Genomic DNA, 22,561 nt, shown 5'->3' on the forward strand with positions numbered 1-22,561 from the left:
GGGGGGGGGGGGAAGACTAGCCCCTTTCCCCTGGAAGGTTCCTGAGTGTGGCTCTGGTTAGTATGTTTTTCCCTACCCTCCACTGCCAGCTCAAGGGCCTGGAACAAGTAGCTGCTCTGGGCTAGGTGTACCTCAAAAGCAGGCAATTACAAGGCTGCCACCATGCAATGAAACAAGAGAAACATGAAAATTGTTTGGTATCTGCAGATTCTTTAGGCAGAATTTAAAAATTTGTATGCATCTGAATTTCAGCTTCCTGTAACAAGAGAATAATTTGTTGTTGACCAATCATCCTCCTGAGAGAAAGAAAAACTAGATGAAAATAGGGTACAAAACACAAAAATAAATTTGAAAGCACTGGAGAACTACAAAGACAGCAAAGAAATGAGAGACAAAGAAGTGAGAAGAGGAGCAAAGAGAAGTAGTAGTCAGGACAGATCCCACATTACCTTTGGCAAATATGGAGAATCACAAGCAGCAAAGGCAAGTACGTGGGGCGAAAACAGAGGCGCTGAGGAGCTAAAAGCAAAGCTTTAATCCCTTTTCCACCACTGGGGAAACAACACAGGAATTCAGGAAATACCAAGGAAAAAGACCCTGCTAAACCACCAAGATTCCAGTTAGGACCTACTAATGGAGTAAGTGTGACCTGAAGTAAGCCAACCCACTGAACACCTCACTCAAATGAGATGGATTCCTGATTAGATTGTGGGGAGCCGCTCCTACCATGACTGCCTGCCAGGGACAAAAGCAAATCCACTCCAAAGGAAGAAAACACCATCCAGACAGACCATCAAATTATTCTACCATTTCCTATAATTCCCAGCATTCAGTGAAACTTACCAAAGGATTGAAAACCAAAAGAAAAAGAGAAACAACAAAACAGAACTCCCAAGAGATTCGGATACTAGACTTACCAAACACAATCTTTAAAAAAAAAACTATGATGGGCTTACACTTTAAAGAAGATAGAGTGACACAGACTGAATTTACCCTCCCACATAAAACAACTAAAAACCAAACAAATATATGAAAAACTGAGTTTCAGACACTCCACACCAGGTAGCACAAGACAATAATCATTGACAGACGGGAAACAAACAATGTGAGCCTTTGAGACTGTTCAGCCTGTACAGTTTCCTCAGAGTAGTGCAGGGGGATGGAACTGAGATGAAGCTGGCAGTCCAGAGACGCCAAGGTGGCTAGAGTTCACAGGGCTTAGTGCCAAAGAGGAGACAGACCCGCACAGATAGAACACTCTAAAAGATCTGAAGACCCTCCTGAATCTTCAGCTGAGTAGTAATAAGCAAATGCATGTGAAGAAAACCTGAGGCCAGAAATGGGGGAGTGAGGACAAACTGAAAAGGGCAAAGGGAACAATCCTTAGGATCAGACATTCCACCAGATGGAAAATTTCATAACTCAGGGAATTCAGAGAGGTGGTACTTAAAAGCAAACCTTGAGAGAATCAAACAGTTTCCAAATGATTTAACTGCATCCCAGAACAAAGCTCAGGAGTATTTACAGGAGTATAAAAACATCCAGCACCCAAAACAGTAAAATTCACAATGCAATGTGTCTAATAAAAAATTACCAGGCATGCAAAAAGAGAGAAAAAGAGAAATGGGTAGGGGGGAGTGGAAAGGAATCAAAGCAACCCAGAAATGAAAAAGATAGAATTAGCAAATAAGGACATTGAAAGTTATTATAACTGTATTACATACCCTCAAAAAGGTGGAGGCAAAATGTTAAGTAAAGGCATGGAAGATTAAAAAAAAAATACTTTTAAATTCCAGTTATGAAAAATATACTATTACTGGATGAAATTAACAGCAAATTAGATACTGTAAAGAAAAGATTGATGAAACTGAAGATACAGCAATAAAAACTGTCCAAAGGCGGGGGGGGGGAATGGAACAAATTAAACAGAGAATTAGTGAGCTGTGGGACAACTTGAAGAAAAAGTAACTGTATTCCAAAAAAGGTGGGTGGGGGAGGGGAAAACATAAAAAATTATTTGAAGAGTGACCCAAACTTTTTCAAATTTCATGAACACTATAAACCTACAGATCCAAGAGGTTCAACAAAACCTAAGCACAAGGTAAAAAAAAAAAAAAAAAAGACACCAAGGTACATCATAATCACATTGCTTAAAATTAGTAATAAAGAGAAAGTCTTAAAGCAGCTACAGAAAAAGGACATACATAAAAGAAAATAGGATAAGAACGACAGCAAACTTCTCATCAAAAACAATGCAAGCAAGAAGATGGTGGAACAGGATCTTTAAAGTACTGAAAGATGAAAACTGTCAAGCTAGAACTCTATACCCCAAAAAAATACCTTGCTAAAAAATAAGGCAAAGTAAAAGACGTTTTCAAACATGAAACCTGAATTAAAAAATCACCAACAGACTTCTATTACAGGAAATATTAAGGGAAGTCCTTCAATTGGAAGGAAAAGGGTAACAGAAACTTGCCTATACACAAAGGAATGAAGAACACTGGAAACAGTAAGTACATGGGTAAATAAAAACAACTTTTCCAAAAAAAAAACAAAAACAAAAAAACTTTTCCTAATACTTCACCCTTTAAAGGAAAAATAACAATACAATGTGAGATATTATAACATGTATAAGGAAAATATATGACAGCAATGGCACAAACATCAGGAGAAAATAAACAGAAGTAGATTGTTAAGACTCTTATGCCAAATACGAAGTAATATATAAATATTCTTGATACACTTTATATTATAAACCCTAAAGCAACCATTATTAAAGAATGATAGCTTATTAGTCAACAAAGGAGATAAAATGCAATTTTACCAAAAGTACCTAGTTAATTCAAAAGGAGAGAAAAGGCAACAAAAAACAGATAGGAAAAGAGAAGATAAATCACATGACAACATATTTAAACCCAACTACCAGAACTAAAAAGAGAGAAACCAACTAGTATCCACTAGAAGCACCCATCTGAGAACATCACTGCAACTGGGAGGAGTTTAGTGTAATTCAGTTATAAGTGCAAACCGTCCACAATAAGTCCGAAAGCAGTCTGGACCCCAGGAACTCCACAAACTGACCAGCCAAGGCCCCTGAGGAAAAAAACCTCCAGAAATAAATTAAAATTTAGTGAGAAAGGCATAAAAGAGATAAAGGGGTGAAAAAGGTCCAGATAAAAATGAGAGAAGGGAACAGAATCAGAAAGTTTCACTGCAAAAACCAGAAGAGGGAGCTCTGAAGTTAGAAAAACAATCCTGAATCACACCTCCGGGAACTTCATAAAAACTAAGTTTAAATAAAAATGAAAAGTTTATATGCTCAAATCTCGTAGGTTATTAAGTATTTTTAAAAGTTACCGAAATAGGGCACCTGGGTGGCTCAGTCGGTTAAGTGTTCGACTCTTGGTTTCGGCTCAGGCTCAGGGTCATGAGATCGAGCCCCAAGCTGGGTTCCGTGCTCAGTGGGGAGTCTGCTTGAGATTCTCTCTCTGCCCCCGCCCCCCCCACGCTTGTGTGCTCTCGCCCACGTGCGTGTGCTCTTTCTTTCTCTCTCTCTAAAAATAAATAAATAAATCTTAAAAAAAAAAGTTACCAAAATAACTCCCTATAGACAAGGAAAGCATACCATAAACGCCCCAAAAACTATTACTTACAATTTCAAACTGAGCTAAAAGTTTGGCATTAAGAAAATGATAAAAGCAATAAAAGAACATAAATAAGAATTAGAAAAACTCAGTAAAGGAAAACTAAACTACCAAGAACTTAATAATGAATAACCACAAAAAGAGAATGCTTTTAGAAAAGGAAGATATTTTTAAAAATCACAAATAAATGAAGAACTACAGATTCAAAATCAATTCTTTTCTTATATACCAGCAATGAACAATTGGAATTTGACATTAAAAACAAAACCACTAGCACCCCAAAAATGAAATAAATATCTAACAAAATATACACATGATCTGTATGAGGAAAACTAAAACTCTGATGAAAGAAATCAAAGAACTAAATAAATGGACACATATTCCATGTTCATGGATAGGAAGACTCAATATTATCAAGATGTCAGCTCTTCCCAACTTGACCTATAGATTCAATGCAATCTCAACTAAATGTCCAGCAAGTTATTTTATGGATATTGACAAACTAATTTTAAAGTTTATATGCAGAGGCAAAAGACCACAGAATAGCCAACACAAAACTGAAGGAGAAGAAGAAAGCTGGAGAACTGGTGTTAGCTGCCTTCAGGACTTACTATAAAGATACAGTGATCGAGACAGTGTAGTTATTGGCAAAAGAATAGACAAACAGATCAACAGAACAGGGCCCAGATCTTTGGGCAGTCAACTGATCTTTGACAAAAAAGCAAAGGCAATACAACGGAGAAACACTTTTCCAACAGATGGTGCTAGAATAACTGGACATCCACAAGCAAAAAAAAAATAGATACCTTACACTCTTCATAAAAACTAACTCAAAATGGATCACAGACCTATATGTAAAACATAAAACCATAAAAATCCTAGAAGATAACACAGAAGAAAATCAACTATGATTTAGGTTTGCAATGACTTTTTAGATATAACAACAAAAGCACAACCCATGAAAGAAATAATAAGCTGGACTTCATCAGAATTAATAACTTCTGCTCTGTGAAAGATGCTGTCAATGACGAGAATCAGACGACAGGCCACAGACTGGGAGAAAACATTTGCAAAGACCTATCTGGTGAAGGACTGTCATCCAAAATATACAAAGAACTCTTAAAACTCAACAATAAGAAAATAATCCAATTTAAAAATGGTCAAAAGATGTGGACACCACACCAAAGTAAATGTGCAGGTAAGTATATAATAAGCATATGAAAAGATGCTCTTAATCATATGTCATCAGGGAAATGAAAATTAAAACAACGAGATACCACTACATATACCATTTAGAATGGTCAAAATCCTGAACACCGACATCAAATGCTGGAAAGCATGTGGAGCAACAAGAAGTCTCATTCACTGCTAGTGGAAATGCAAAATGATATAGACATTTTGGAAGAGTTTAGCAGTTTCTTACAAAACTAAACATATTCTTACCATATGATCTAGCAATCACACTCCCTAGCATTTACCCAAAGGAACTGAAAACTTACATCCACACAAAAACCTGCACATGGATGTTTATAGCAGTTTTATTCATAACTGCCAAAACTTGGAAGCAACAAAGATATCCTTCAGTAGATGAATGGATAAATAAACTGTAGTACATCCAGACAATGGAATATTATTTAGCACTAAAAAGAAAGTAACTATCAACCTATGAAAAGACATGGAGGAACTTAAATGCACATTACTAAGTGAAAGAAGTCAATCTATAAGGCTACATACATATAATTTCAACTATGTGACATTCTGGAAAAGGCAAAACTATGGATCACTGGTTGCCAGGGGTTCAGGAAGAGGGAAGGAGGATGAAATGCCAGAGCACAGAAGACTTTTAGGGCAGTGAAAATACTATGATTTATAATGTTGGATATATGTCATTATGTATTTGTCCAGACCCATAAAATGTACAACACCGAAGAGTGAACCCTATAATGTAAAGTATGGACTTTGGATGATAATGTGTCAGTCAGTGTAGGTTCATCACCTGTAACAAATGTACCATTTGGTAGAGGACGTTGATAGAGGGGGAATCATGCACAATACTGTGTCACATTTGCTGTGAACCTAAAATGGCTCTAAAAAATAAAGTCTACTTTAGGGACGCCTGGGTGGCTCAGTCAGTTAAGCGTCCCATTCTTGACCTCGGCTCAAGAGGTCATAATCTCAGGGTCCTGGGATGGAGCCCCACCTCAGGCTCCATGCTCAGAAGGGAATGTTCTTTTCCCTCTCCCTCTGCTTTTCCCCACCCCCCCTCGTGCTCTTTCTCTAATAAATAAAATCTTAAAAAAAGGTGCATGGGGAAGTTTTTTGGGGGTGATGAAACTCATACTGTATCTGTGGTGGTGGTTACACAACTGTTTGTACTTATAAAAGAACTATACAACAATAAAGGGTGAGTTTTACTGCATTTTATTTTTATTTTCCTGTAAATTATACCTTAATTTTTTTAAGTTTTAAAAATGATTCAAGAGACAAATATGCAAATTCAGAGAATAAATCTCTGAAAAAACACAAAGGAATCAGAATACTGAAAGTTATTATCCAAACTGTCCTGAAACTAAAAGAAAAAAAATTCATACTACACATGTACACGTTTTTCTTAATATACTGTACCTATGAATATCAAGTTAGAACAAAACCAACACCAAGATATATTCCAGTAAAATTACTGATTTACAAAAAAAAATCCTTTGGGCATCTAGGCAAAAAGAGCAACTAATTAGTACGTGAAAGAAAATTAGACTGTCATCAAAGTCTACTGCAAAACTGAAGCAACATATTCAAGATATTTCAGGAAAGAACGTGAGCCACTGATTTTACATTCAGCCAAACTGACATTCAAATATAAAGGACAAAAACTGTTATCAACATGCAAGAAACTCAGGGAATATTGTTCCCATGAGCCCTTCCTAAGGAAACATCTAGAGAATAAGATTCCAGAAAACCAAAATGATTAGAGATAAATGAACTAGTGGGAAGCACTGAATATATACTTACTTAGAAAACAAAGTCCAAATGGAGATTGTATGCAGGTTAAATGGGAAGCCTGACAGTATGTAATGAAAACATACTCTCACAATATAGAGTAGAACTATTTAATGGGAGTGGGGTGGGGAATGGGAATAATATTCCAGTCAGTTCTACCTGCTTTCAGGTCTCATATTAGTGGTAGTATTTTTCGTACCGTTATTCTGAGACTGCAGTGTAATATGGGATAAACCAAATAAGTAATTACAGGATATTCAAATTCCATCATCCCACGTCCCTGAGAACTAGGACACTCAGTATTAAAGGAGACAAACAGGTAATTATAGCAAAGGTTAACTAAAAATCCCTGTTATTCTAAATCTGAATCAAAAGTATCAGTATATTTTAACAAGATATCTTAACTGTAAATATACAAATATATTTTATATATTTAAAAATATTTTATATTAAGCATGTAAATATCATATAAATATATATCCTTCCATCATAAATATGTGTGACTCTCTTTCTCTCTCTCTCTATATATATATATGATGAAAAGATATGATATGTATAGTCCTATTTCCTAGCTCTGTCCAGTGGAAAGACCTAGAAACAATGACCAACCCAATAGCAACAAGCATCCCTAGCAACAGATATTTTGGTCTTGAAATATCATTTCCACCTAAAAAAAAAAAAACAAAAAAACCAGATTTCTTGGAAAAAATTATATATTCCAGGTTGGAGGCATAAATACACAAGATGAGTCAAGAAAATCTTGCTATACCAGACAGCAAGGAAACTACCAAAGACAATTAGGGTTGTACGAAAAACCCAGAAATCATTTAAGAAGCTCTCCCATTAGTCAACAACAGGATAATTTAAGCATCACAATAAAAGTAATAATTACAATTCATGACGTATATCTGAAACCCAAATGTTTAGATACAGTAATAATGACACTTTAAAAAACCTAATTAGTCACCCTCAAAGGATGATAGTTTATATTGAAAACTAGTAAATAAAAGGAAAGAAACTTTCTTTTCTGCCTTCCCTATATAAACTGTACACTGGGTTATCAATCTGTAAGTAAGGAAAAGCATCTCTTTATAGATGTAGCTCACTTAATGGGGGAAAAAAAAAATGACAGAATTAGAATATCACTATTTTGCACCCTGAAGGAATTAACGGCTCTAGGCACTGAACATCAGTAGAAAAGAAGACCTTCGGACTTTATGTGCTGTCTGAAGAAAAAGCACAGCACTACCTTGAGCCCTGGCCAGGGGATAAATAGGAGCCTGATCAAGCCTCTGCATCCAGATGCCCATTTGCAGAGGATGAAAAACATGTTGAACTGTATGAGTCTCAGTAAGCAAAACAGACTGTGGGGAAACAAGTCAAACCACTCAAGTTCAACATAGAGGGGGGAACCTGTAAATTAAGACATACTAAATAAAAACAGGGGGTAGGGGACTAAACTATAATGCTTAGATATACATAATTTGGTATTAAAGCTCAATGGAAGGGGCTCCGGGGTAGATGAAAAAGTTCTAATTCTTGACCTGGATAGTGGTTTTACAAGGCTTTTGGCCTTATAATAATTCATTAATAGATTTGTCTGTGTGGTTTTATGTGTTTCATTTTACAGTGAAAAAAAAAAAAAAGCTTTCTTTAAAAAGTAAATGATCAGTAGTCATTTGACTATCTGGTTACCTCCAAATGGCAAAAGGAACTCACCACCCACCCATTCCCCCTGGAACCAGAGGAGTGCATGAGATAACTGTGGGTCTAGGGTTCAATGACCTCAGATCCCTAGAACTTTGCATCACAGAATCTTAGGGAACTGGTGCTAAAGCATATATATGAACTGTCTTCGCATGAACTGAAGTCAGTCTTGACAATTTCTACACACAGGAGCTTATGTATTAAAGACTGGCTAAGACAATAAAGTGACCTTCCTGATTGTGGCTTTATTACTAGACCCTATTCCATAGACCTATTTCAACCAATGGTTTATTCTAAATGATACTAACATACTTCCTTCCTATCTTGTATACAGATTTCTTCCCAAAGCTCATTTGCAAGGAGTTCCCAACATGAGGTAGAGGGAGGAAAAGAGTAAAGAAAAATCCCCTTAACCTCAGACATATAATCTCACTGAGTACTTTCTAAGCTTATCCTGACACTGTAAGAAAAAGGAAACTTCCTATAAGCCAAGGACATACAATTCAAAAACTGCTAATAGAGGCTGAAAAAAGAGAAAAATACAACCAAATACCAATCCTGAAGAAATTCAAAGGGGAAAGCAGGAATGGGTGACTGCCTAAGCTTTGAAAGTAACTGGTAAATCAGAGAGCGTATTTCCCTTTGGGCTACCCTGACCCAGAAAGTTAAATCTGACAAGAGAGGGGAAAAAAGAAAATTTTTACTCTACCACACCTACTCTATGAAACTGAACTTAATTACCACCACCAGCACTCTAAAAACCTCGAGAGAGGGAAACCAGGAGAGACTAATGTGGGTACCCAGGGAGAGTGTTTAGGTACTGAATAGGTTAACCAGAAATTTTGAGCTGACAAGGGAAGAATATTACTATTATTACTTACTTTTTTGCTTCCTGTAAATACTTTTCTATCTAGACTGGCAGTTATATTTTGTCTATTAGTTATTTATACTGGTATACTCTGTTCTTCTCACTTCCTAATATGCATAAGCTCCAGGATGACAGAGACCATGTTTTTTTTTCCATCTGTCTATCTTCCTTACACCTACTACAGCACCTAGCAAAATGTTTTACACATAGCATATGCTCAGTATGTTTGCTGCATTAAATTAAAAAAAAAAGAAAATCCAAGGCAGTCAGGAAAAAGAAGAGAAAACTTGTTCTTCATTACTTCAGAAGGCAAAAATCAAGACAGACTGGAAGAAAAGTATGGTGAGGCCTATCAGGCCAACATTAACACAAAACTTCTTTAGCACTAGTTGCCTTGAGAGGTAACAACGTCCCCTTACCACCTCTGAAGTATTAAAAAAGAGGCTGCATTGGGGCCAATGCGCCTGGGTGGCTCAGTCGTTAAGCATCTGCCTTCGGCTCAGGTCATGATCCCAGAGTCCTGGGATCAGGCCCCACGTCGGGCTCCTCGCTCAGCGGGAAGCCTGCTTCTCCCACTCCCAGTCCCCCTGCTTGTGTTCCCTCTCTGGCTGTGTCTCTCTCTGTCAAATAAGTAAATAAAAAAATAAAAAAATAAAATCTTAAAAAAAAAAAAAAGAGGCTGCATGCCCACTGGCAGGGATTATGGGGTATCTCTGAGGCTCATCTATTTCTCTATGTCTAGACTGCATTAAGGTAGAAGGGAACTTTGAGATCTGCTTTAAATTCTTTTAAGATTTTGTGTTCCTGAATAAGGCCATCCCTGGAGACTCAGACTGAAAAACAAATGAAGAAAATAAGGAGAAAGAAATCTATCACATAACCTATACTAGGATAGGTATTTCCCACCCCACTGGAAATCTGTTATTTGATAATATAAAAGCTCGAGCCTACTTTATCAGAGAATTACGTTATCAGAACAAACCTCTGCACACTAGGCATTTCACATGTGTTATTCTCATTTCATCCTTGTTATTATCCCCATTTTATAAAAGGACACTGATACTTAGAGAATAAGCAATGAATGGGTTTTGAACTTTGAAACCATGTTCCTTCCACTGAACCTTCCCACCTCTAAGATAAATTAGCACTGGCAAAATACAGCATTGCCTCTTTTGTGTACTGGCATTAGAAAACTTAATTTTCTACCATATCTTGATTCCAAACCATAAATTTATGTATGCAGGTCTTACCACTTATTTCAAGCTCTGCCCAATGTGATTTCTTTCCATTTGCTGCTTCCTCGGAGGACATAATTGTGTACATCCTCCTAGGGTCAGGGGGCTCGTATTTTTCTTTGGGCATGCCTGTTGAATTAAAAAAATCCAATCAGTATTCTGAAGAACCAAATAACTGAAAACAACGATGTCTTTTTAAAAATAAACACCCATATTATGATCTCTAAATACCATTTCCCACGAAAAAGAACTAGGCGCTTCTTGGAGAAATGGAGGATTTCAGGTCCAGGATCAGAAAAATAAAAAATAGGGCTGGATGCTAACAAAGACACTGTGGCTGTGGAAGACACAGCAGACAGCCTGGAGAAGCAACCAGTGGCCACAGATAAGACATGAACATCAAAAGAATGGCTCTGAGTCATTATATACTACATGAATTCAAAACTTTAATTAAAAAAAAATATGTATCTCAGTCACCTAAAAAGTGGGAAAAGGGAAAGAATCAAGCATTTATCCTGCATTTCTGGCCGAAACTAGATAAGGGAATGTTCTTAACAGAATTTCAGCTAATAAATGCAAAAGAGTTACATAATTACAAAATCACCATTTCACAACCCCTAATGAAAAAAAATGGATCTAGGCAATGATCACCAATGATTAATAAAAGCATTAGGTGAGGGGCGCCTGGGTGGCTCAGCGGTTAAGCATCTGCCTTCGGCTCAGGTCATGATTCCAGGGTCCTGGGATCGAGCCCCACGTCGGGCTCCCTGCTCAGCAGGAAGCCTGCTTCTCCCTCTCCATCTCCCCCTGCTTGTATTCCCTCTCTCGCTGTGACTCTCTCTGTCAAATAAATAAATAAAATCTTCAAAAAAAAAAAAAAAGCATTAGGTGAAAAAAAAATCCAATGGATAAATTATAAATGCATATCTAGGCTATGAGACCTCAACCCAATGGCTAATCTCATCATTAGGACCAGATCTATGTGCCAACACTACTATGCCCTTGCCCCCTCATCAAAACATATTAAAAGTAAATTGAATGTGAGGTGGCGCCTGGGTGGCTCAGTCATTAAGCGTCTGCCTTCGGCTCAGGTCATGATTCCAGGGTCCTGGGATCAAGCCCCACATCGGGCTCCCTGCTCAGCAGGAAGCCTGCTTCTCCCTCTCCCACTCCCCCTGCTTGTGTTCCCTCTCTCGCTGTCTCTCTCTCTGTCAAATACATAAATAAAATCTTTAAAAAAAAAAAATTTGAATGTGAATCATATCAAGCCCTTCTACTTCTGGCACCAGCTGAACAAAATAAAGGAGATAGAGGACTATGTTAAAAATAACACAAGACACAACAACGTGAACACACTGAACACTACTGAACCATATACTTAAAAAGGGCTAAGGCATAAATTTTGTTATATTTTAACCACAATTAAAAAATTTTTAAAAATCGTAAATAACTCCACAAAAATACAGCTGGCCAGATGCAGAATATGCAAAGTTCTACATGAGAAAGACCTAATTTCAACAAATAAATGACATGAAAATAAGACGAGAGGAAATTGACATGGATTAAACAATTTACAAGGCACAGCAATCAAATGTACTATATACACTATATATACCTATATTTGGAAAAACCAAGTGTAAAAACCATTTCTGAGAATCAGACAATTTGAAGTACTAAATATAAATTGATACTGAAGGACTATTGTTCATTTCACTTGTGATTATTTCCTTAATCCTTTGTTATCAATACATTCAGAGAATATTTAGGTGAAATGAAGTTTCACGCCCTTTGCATATTCCTCCAAACTCCTTGACTGAGTCTCACTTGACCTTACTCACTTAGATGAGCTCAAACCCACTTCAGCCAACTCTCCACCTTCTCTGGATACCTACTCAGCTAAATATAGCTGAAGAAGAACTTACCACCATGTGAACTTAAAGTGAGCCAGTCAGCAGCAATCATTTACCTCTAATGGACTATTTGTGCTGCCAGGAAATTATACTGTTAGTTCTCCTAGTCCCTTCTACATGACTTCTCCCTTCGAACCTCTAACATTTACTCCTCCATCTTCCCTTTCTTACTTCTATTTTCTCACTGAAACAGAAAACACAAGAGACCTTTCTATGAACTCCCACCTCCACCCATCTACACTCTTTTAGTAGGACAAACTGCTTGCCCTCTGAACACTCAATCCCACGCCATCATCTTGCCTATTCAAGGACATTACTTGGCAATTCTCTCCGACATCACTTTTTCTCTCTATACCAGATCTTTACTTTCAATATACACATACATGGTATTATTTCCTCTATTTAAATATAATAAAGTCCTGACCCCATTTCTCCCTCCAGTTACTTTTTTCTCATTCTCTTCACAAAAAAAAAATTATCCCCAGGAGTTGTATATGCTCTCTGTCTCCTAGTCCTCTTTTCCCAGTTAGAGTCATTCAAATCAGTATGTGCTTTTAACATTCCACCAAAAACTGCCAAGAAGAAAACCAGTGACCTCACATTGTTATATCCAATGGTCGTTTCTTAGACCTCCTTTTGCTTGTCCTATGATCAGTATTTGATGTAAAGGATCACTCCCTTGTAGACACACTTATTCATTTGGCTTCCAGGGTATCTTTTATCTTGGTTTTCTTCTTATCTCAATAGATTTAGTCATTTGCTAGTTCTTCCTGCAGTCAGAATTAACTCCATTTTACCAACAGAAACCTGAAGCCCAAAAAGGCTTAAGCAATTTAACCAGTATTATAAGGCTGAGAAGTAGCAGAGTCAGGCTTTGTGTCTAATTAAAAGTTAAAGCTACTTTCTAAGTGAAATAAGCCAATCACAAGAAGACAAATATTGTATGATTTCATTTACATGAGGTACTAATGTAGTCAAACTCAGAGAGACAGAAAGTAGAATGGTAGTTGCCAGGGCTGGGGAAGGGAAGTTACTGAACATGTGTAGAGTTTCAGCCTACAAAAGAAGAATTATGGAGATGGATGATGGTAATGGTTGCACAACATTATGAATGTATATAGTACTACTGACTGCTACACTTAAAAATGGTTAAGACGGTAAATTTTATGTGTATTTGCCACAATAAAAAAAAGACTGGAAAAAAGTCAAAGCAACTTTCATTATGCTATGCTGCGTCCCTAGTGATGGGGAGTAGAGCTATTTTTGAAACAGAAATGGGCTCTGACTGCGTAGTCAAAACACAGAAGGAGGTAAATAATCCTTAAAAAGCTGCTTGGAAAAATATAAATGGTGAGACTAATCATCTGCACAAAAAACAGCACATCTATTTTTTGTTTTGTTAAATATTATTGATAAAACAAACTGTTCTCTTACATGTTAACTTCTTGAGACTAGAATACAATGACTAAAGTTTTTAGACTGATGATACAAAATACCTAACAGAGAACTACAGAGTCAGAAACTGTTCCTATTCTAGAGGACTACCTGGCAAAGCAAGTGCCCTTTTTGAATGATATGAATATTCCAGAAACAACCTAGAAAATATAAAATGTTGTGTCAGGCTACCAGAGCTTGATGAGTACAGCCCATCACCCAAATGCCATTATCCTAACCAGATTCTACTTTAAAAAAAAAAAACAAAAACCAACCATCTGATCTTTATTGACTTTTCCCAATAAAATTTAACAATGGTAAGAAACTGGCTCTGTCCAGCTGAAGTTAGTATTTTGGTCCTATTATTAATCATTTGACTTCTTAGTGGAAGTTGAGAAGTCTGATTTATCAACCTCATGTGAGCTTAGTTTGAATCAAGGTCCAGAGTTTGATCACATGTCAGAGAATGGATAAAAGTGTTACTGAGCTAAGAAATCTGAAAACCAGGGGCGCCTGGGTGGCTCAGTTGGTTAAGCATCTGCCTTCAGCTCAGGTCATGATCCCAGGGTCCTGGCATCGAGGCCCACATCAGGCTCCCTGCTCAGCGGGGAGCCTGCTTCTCCCTCTCCCTCTCCCTCTGCTGCTCCCCCTGCTTGTGCTCTTGCTCTCTGTCAAATAAGTAATAAAATCTTAAAAAAAAATTTTAAGAGACAGCTCATTAAACTCGAAAGCAGCAAGGAGACCATCTTTATTTCCAAATTCCTGAGAGTAAGGATTTGGAAGTAGGGGGAAAAAAGAGTACGACAGAATAAAAGAAATGGTAGCACATAAATTGTCCAATCACTACAGTGTACACCTGAAACTAATGTAACACTTTGTGTCAACTATAGTCAAATTAAAAAAAAAAGGTAGCAAACTGGACAAACTCTTTCCAGCAGCAGCAAGAGGAGCACATCTGCCCACTGAGCAACGCCCTTCCCCTATTTTTTTGGGAGTCTGGCAAAACATAGTGTTGGTAGAGAAAAGGATGTAAGAATGCATACAATTTAGGACGTTTCCCAAGACTTTGAAATCAACAAGCAGATCTCTCCTCTAAATAACCTGCAGTGACATACCGTATTTTTATCTAAGAAGACTAAAAGGTTTCCAAAACAGACTTGAAAACTGCCAAGGATTACAAAAGACTTTTAAAAACAGCTAAGCCAGAGTCAGCAGGTATGGAGCACCTGACTAGTCAATCCCCTATTCCTCCAACCCAGGGCCAGGCGTCACTACTGATCCTGGCAGCATAAAGCCCATCCCCACTCTAGATCTCAGAGAAACAGTTTTCATTATCTTAGAAGAATTATTTACCTTAAACACAGGACATTATTTACCAACACAGAAAGATATGCTTTCATAATTAAATATTGTAAGGAATGGCTTAAAACTACAGAACTATAGCCATCGTGGGAAAGTTAGTGTTGCAAAGCAGAGTTACAAACCATAACACAACTAATAAAGACTATCCTGGAGCACTTAAACTAAGAGTAACCTAACTGCATACCATAAACTTAGAAAAACTACCATCTAGATAGGGAACAAATTTAGAAATCCACATATTCTCTACAATTCCAGAATGCTACACGCGAGTGTGTGTGTGTGTGCGCGCGTGTGTAGGTGCAGTAAGGGGGATGGGACAGGAATCACTGGGAGAGTTTTTATAAAAACCCATAGGGAGGGGGCGCCTGGGTGGCTCAGTTGGTTAAGCGACTGCCTTCAGCTCAGGTCATGATCCTGGAGTCCCGGGATCGAGTCCCGCATCGGGCTCCCTGCTTGGCAGGGAGTCTGCTTCTCCCTCTGATCCTCCCCCCTCTCATGCTCTCTGTCTCTCATTCTCTCTCTCTCTCAAATAAATAAATAAAATCTTTAAAAAAAAAAAAAAAAAAAGATTAAAAAAAAAATCCATAGGGAGGGATTTATCAGAATCTAAGGTAGAGAGAAAAGAAAACAAGAACTACAGAAGCAGACTAGAATAAATATATTCACAAAGGTCCTTGCAAAAAGTTATACCCCACCCCATAGCCCCAAATAGATTCATAGTTCCCTAATTACAGCCTTTATATTAAATCTATTTTAACCATCCTCTGACTAAGAGTGGAAAGAAAACAGCTGCTGGAGGCAGGGACATAAAGCAAGGGATAGGAGCCTCTCTGGTCTATTTTTCTGCCAGAATCAAACTTATACTCAGTCAAAATCAGGGACAATCAAATATCTGAATGTTCCCCATGGGAAAATATATGTAATTACAAAAACCACCAATTGGGGGCTGAAATCCACTAATCCTAACAACCCACAGACAAAAGGCGTGCCAACAGCCTGCTTCTCTCCCATCTATACCTAACCTTCAAAATCAATCTGAGGGGAAACCAACAGAAGTGCCTAAGAACCCACCCATGCCATACCTGAATAAAAAGCAAGTCAACACAGAGTGGTCAAATACAAGTGTAACACACACAGCACAATGATTATACAAAATCACTGGGGAAGGAAGGAAGGAAGGAAGGGAGACAGACTACAGAAATAGAAAAATATTCCACAAAAAATTGTTTCTTGTGCTTAAAGAAGTTAAAGAGAACAACACTGAAAAACAAAAACTATAAGTAAAGAAGTCAACTGTGGAACAACACAAACTGAGATAAAAAGGTAAGAGTGCAGATCTAGCAGGGGAAGAAGTATTTGAATATTAGAATCTCTAAAACAAGATTGGGGCAAAAAAGGAAAGTCACAGTATACTATAAACATAATTCTTACTAAAACAAAAGGCAAACATTGGCAAAAATTAAACATATTTTGTGGAAAAACAAAAGAGATGATAACGTAATATCTAAGAGAGTAATTACATAGGCTGTAACTCAGTAAACCTACCCTTTGGTATTTACCAAATAAAAATAAAAATGTATTTCTACAAAAATACATTTATATAAATGTGCAAAATAGTTTTATTCATACTTGCCAAAAACTGAAAACAACCGAAATGTCCATCAACAATGAAAGGATAATCAAATTGTGATATATCCATACAAATACTACTCAGCAATAAAAAAAAGAATGAAGTATTGATACATACACATATATAGATGAATCTCAAACATTACACTGAATGAAAAGACCCAAAAGATTCCATTTACATGAATTTGCAGTGGTTACAGTGGCTGCCCTTATGGAAATTGATGGAAGTATTCAGTATCTTAAATGAGGGTGGATTTATATTGGCATATATATTTATCAAAACCCAAACTGTACATTTAAGGTCTATACATTTCAGTTTATATAAATTTTACCTTAACTAAAAAACATTCTGTACTCAAACACTTGTTCAAGTGTGAAGACAAACAAAAGGACATTTTCAGACAAGCAATACTAACAAAACATACAACCATGTACTTTTCTGAATTACTCATTACAGCACTGTGTATGAAAATACAAACAACTTAAGTGACCACTAATAACGTATGGTTAAATGAGTTACTGTGCAGCCATACTACGGAAAACCATGCAGCTGTGAAGAGAATGATGTGAACTATTGGTATTATACTGGATTATTCACTTCACAGTTTAGGATTAAGCAAATAAGTACTTGGGTTAAAGATGTTAGGAACCAAGCTTTTTAGGGTAAGAAAAGGTTTATAAATCAAAGAGATTAAGTGAAAACAACACCAAAGTTGACTTGAGAATATCAATATAAATACACAATCTTATTTTTTAAGATTTTATTTATTTATTTATTTATTTATTTGAGAGAGCCCGCACAAGGGAGAGGAACAAGCACACACACTCTGAGCTCAGAAGGGGGCCTGATCTCAGGACCCCGAGATCATGACCAGAGCTGAAATCAAGAGTCGGACGCTTAATTAACTGAGCCACCCAGGCACCCCTACAGTCATGATTTCAAATTTGTTTTTAATTACACAGTGAAATGTTCTGGAAACAATGTTATCTCTGGACTAACAATACCCCTAATCCTCAGTTTTGAGAAAGCAAAGTTCTTTGTAAAATGGCCAACTACAAGTTTGGGGAAAGAAATGTATAAAATGTATAAAGCCTGAGACATCCTTTAGGGCCAAAAACCTAAGTCAACATGACACAGGAGCCAGCTAAAAGGGGTCCTCACTGGCCAAAGCTGTGGCAATTGGAGCAAAAAGAATCATGATTATAATGGAATGAAATGGAATCAAAAATTTGTGGATAACAGGATCATCATCGGTGCTGCAGAAAACAGAGCGGGCAGTGCTGTAGAGGGGGATTAGCAGCAGGAAGGAACTACTGCAGTCACGGGGGCATGAAGAAAGCAAGTAGGGAGAGGTGAGAAAAGGGAAGGCATTAGGTGCACGTCAGCCACCATCTGACACAGCTTTTTTTTTTTTAATTTTTATTGTTATGTTAATCTGACACAGCTTTTAAACTAAGAAAACTCGTAACTAAAGAGAAAGATTTAAGTGTTTATATTTTCAGCAGGTACCGCACTTCAGAGTTGACCAAACAGCCCCAGCTGAATAGTCCTACTTTACAAAAGAATGACAGCTAATAAATGAAGAATGAAACAAATAAACAAAAAGCAACTTCATTTTATAATTCCTTCTTTAGGCAAGGATTATAAATTGTGTTTAAACCATTAGATGAATCATTGGCACTGGTGTAATGCTAAGGTAACACCATCACCCAAATTGTTTTCTGATCATAAGGTAGGAATAAAAGGTTACCTTCTTCATCAATCTTCACAACACTAACGGGTGGAGAACCAGATACTGACTCTGTCTCTCAATATGATGATATGACGGAACATGAAGTACACATCAACAATGTTTACCTTGATTAAGAATTAGAGGAACTGGCCAGATGAAAACAAAGCAGCAATCAGACAAAATGAGAATGGAAGACTTTCTTGCAGGATAACTGGTCTGCTGCCTTCAACAACCTGGTGTCAAGACTATTTTAGATTTGAAAAGAATTAAGGGATATAATCAGATGCAATCAATGGTCCCTATATAGGATCCACAAATCAGCAATGAAAGACATTTTGTGGATAGCGGAGAAACATTTAATACCTAGTTCGTATTTAAAATATTAATGAATAATTATGAGATCATGTTATTTTGGCCATATACAAAAATGTTTGTTAAAAGGCACTCTGAAGTTAAATAATTTATTTTAATTATACTGGCCAGATCTTTTTCAAGGAAATGGGAGTATAGCCATTCTCAACTGACAAAATAAAATGCTAAATTTTACATCTCTTCTTTTCCTTTTTACATTTTCTCCTCCATTCTTTGTGTTTTACTTCTTTCCCAAACATGAAGGAGAAAAAAAGAAGAGGGACAGAGGAAAGGAAGGGAGGGAACCAGGAAGAAATAAACTCATGTGCAGAAAAACCCTTTTAAGATCAGGCTCCTCTTAGAGCTATGAGTTAAAATACACAGTTGACCCCTGAACAACACAGCTGAAAATCCACATGTAACTTCGGACTCCCCAAAAACGACCAGTAGCCTACTGTCAACCTCAAGCTTTACCAATAACATATTCTGTATGCTGTATGTAGTATATACTGCATTCTTAAAATGAAGTAAGCTAGAGAAAAGAAAATGTTAAGAATATCATTAGGGAGAGAAAATACAGTTACAGAAGTGTACTGTAAAAAATCCACACATAAATGGACCCATGCAGGTCAAACCCTGTTCAAGAGTCCATTATATTCAAAAAGGTAGTGACACTAAACTCGGCACCAATTTATTTCTTCCAAACTAATTTTTCACTAAATCCAACTCATTTTTACCTCTTCGGGATTTCTAAATCTGTTCTCCATTTTCACTGCTACTGAAGTTAATTTAGACCCTCATTTCTCAGCTTCTAGTATTAAACAATCTTCTCTACATCCACCTTCCAGATAAATGCCTGCTCATATCACTCTCCTGCTTAAAAACCCAACATGGCCCATCTACCTATCTTCCTAAAGTCCAAACTTCAAAGTCCTTTACAATCTAGACCTAGCCAACTATTTTCTCACTCCTCTTCACCCACTTCACCCACACATACCACCCTATAAAGTCCTAAATTGATTAAAGCAAACCTACTTCTAAGGCGTAGTCTTTCAATATGTGCTAATTCCTTCACCAGACAAGCTTCACCCTCAACTCCTACTCGAACTTCAAGCAAACCTGACAAGCGAGCTCAAGCCACATGGTGGAGCCTTTGTAAGCCCTTCCCAACAAAAGCACATGGTGTCTACTCTCTCCTCTGCACACCAAACATTTACTCCAGCATCTATCACCCCACACAGTATGCATCTCCCAGCGTCTTGTGTAAGCTCTAGCACATGAGACTAATGAACTGGACTAAACATTCTTTCTTTCATGACCCAGCATCAGGTTTTCCTAAAAGAGAAATCCAAAAGCAACTCAGTACATCTGAACCACGCTTCCTTGCGGAGTTTTCTTTATGGAATCATTCATTCAACAAATACTTACTCATCACCTATGCGCCAAGTACTCTGCCAGGTGCTAGGAATAAAAATAAGAAATACATGATCATGGAGCTTTATCTACTGGGGGAGCAAACAAAAGTTTCACAACCATGTAATCACACTACAACCCTTTCTTATTTTTACAAACATCACTCTAAGTTAGGACTTTATTTGCATTTTTTCAACTAATATAATGGACTCTTATTATTGGTATTTATGCTTTTAAGATTACAACTAACCTACGTATCACTCTCAAATTATTCTTCCTAAAGTCGAGTTCTCATTACACTGCAAAATTCAGGAAAAAGAACCATTCTTTGTAAAGAACTGGAAAATCATCTAGAATGATTTCTGGTCCTATACCAGCTTTAAAACTATGATTCTATGGCATCCTCTTTCCCATCACTGCCTCAACTCTGCTGCTTAGAAAACATTCAAACTTCTCAATTTAGAATTCAAAATAGTCTACATTCCCAGACTTTATTCCAATACTTTTGTTTCTTTTGATACAACTGGCAGACAACTGCCATCCTTCAAATATGCTCCACTATCTTCTTTCTATTCCCCATTATTACCAAGCCACTACATGAATGCCACTTAAAAAACAAACGAACAAAAAAACAAACGAAAAACCCCCCTCCCTCTTTGAATACAATCCAAACAATAATTTATTCACAGGTACATTAAAAAATTGTGCATAACAATAAATACTAATTTAACCTGGATTTTGTTCCTACCAAGACATGTAAGACATTTAAAATGTCATACAAACATAATAATTTGATACTTTAAAAAATGAAAATACTCTGAGATTTTAAGTTGATGGTAATTATGGCTGAGATGGCAGGCCTGAATTACTGTAAATTACTTACATTCTGTTTTTTTCCAGGTGTATTAGTTGAATTCTACACATGAAAAACATGTGACTCTCTGTAAATAAAACCAGCTAGCCCCCTTGGGCTACATTCTTAAGTCTTCCTTAGAGCCTGAAGTCAGTTAAGGCACTACTACATCTCACTTTAAACCCCAATCATCCCGACTCTCAATGTGATCACAATTTGTTTTTTCTATCCAAGTTTCCACCATGATTGATGGCCCAATTAAAAGTTTACACAGACGATAAACCTCATACAGGAGCTGTCCTTAGTGGCAAAACTATCACCAGGTCTATTACTAATTAGTTCCCTGTGGCAGGCAAACAAAGCATAAAAAAAACCTCTGCAAAGGATGACTATCCTTATCTAAAAAGCAAACTTAGATCCTAACTGTGGATCTGTAGAGTTCAAGGGCTACTCTCATAAATAGCCAATGATACTACTGCAGGGATCTTACAACTCATGATAATCTCTCAAAAAAGGTATTTGAACTGCACAGGAGAGACAGAATAAAAAGCTGGTTAAAAAAAAAAAAAAAAAGACCTTACTAAAAAGTGAAACTGTCATCTTGGTCTTCTAACCTGCCCTTCATAGAGATCCCAACCCATTTTCCAAGCCAGAAATAGGAGTACTATCCTTAACTCTTTCCCACCCAACCCCAGCCTTCACATCCAGTACCCAGTTCCAGCCCATTTTAACTTCCTAAATCTTCCTCTCGCCCACTCCGCCTCCATTTCCTGGGCTCTTCCCTGAGATATGAACTAATCCAACAGTCTCAGATTCGTGTTCGGAATTCCGCTGTCCCCCAACTCAAATGCAGCCTAGACACTATCCAGACTGACTTCCTAAAAATACAAGTGCTTACCTCAAGGTCCTAAAACCACATCTCCTTCATCCACTCATGGACTAACACTGCACCTGACACAAAGGAGGCTCAAAGACGAGTTGAACTAAACAGAGGAGACCCAGGCTCATTTACAAAACAAAGTTTTTTGACCGTCCTCCAGTCTTAGCCAATCAATTCCCACTTACCTCTCACAACCGTCCACGCCTTAGCATATGCTATTGCTTCTGCCTGAAATGCCATTCTCCCTCCCCTCCAGATACCTTAGGGACTCTAGTCATCTTCAAATGCCAAATCAGATATCTAACTTCAAAAAGGTCCTTCTTCCCTATCCCTCCCAAACAAAAGAGCTTATCATTCCCTGCTTTGAGCTATTCCGAACCTTGAAGATATTTCTAAAACAGTATCTTTAACTCCACCTTTTTTTTTTTTTTTAATGTCTCACTCACCTCTCTAATATAGCTCCTTGGCTTTATATTTTAAATATCTTTTAATCTCTTCAGAGCCTGGCAAATAGTTAAGTGGTGAATAATTGTAAGAATTCAAGG

At 37.2% G+C, this 22,561-nt stretch overlaps 1 protein-coding gene across 2 annotated transcripts in view; it reads right to left on the reverse strand.

The window, feature by feature from the left end:
- CNOT6 (CCR4-NOT transcription complex subunit 6) overlaps window positions 1-22,561 on the reverse strand; it is a 72,034-nt gene that overhangs the window by 39,452 nt on the left and 10,021 nt on the right. For both annotated transcript variants that reach the window (XM_036081164.2, XM_036081163.2), the window contains exon 2: window positions 10,467-10,580. In XM_036081164.2, coding sequence (XP_035937057.1) covers window positions 10,467-10,578 — 112 coding nt within the window. In that variant the 5' untranslated portion in view covers window positions 10,579-10,580. The remainder of the gene's footprint in view (window positions 1-10,466; window positions 10,581-22,561) is intronic.

Source organism: Halichoerus grypus, chromosome 2 (assembly GCF_964656455.1).
Source record: "Halichoerus grypus chromosome 2, mHalGry1.hap1.1, whole genome shotgun sequence".
Lineage (NCBI taxonomy): Eukaryota > Metazoa > Chordata > Mammalia > Carnivora > Phocidae > Halichoerus > Halichoerus grypus.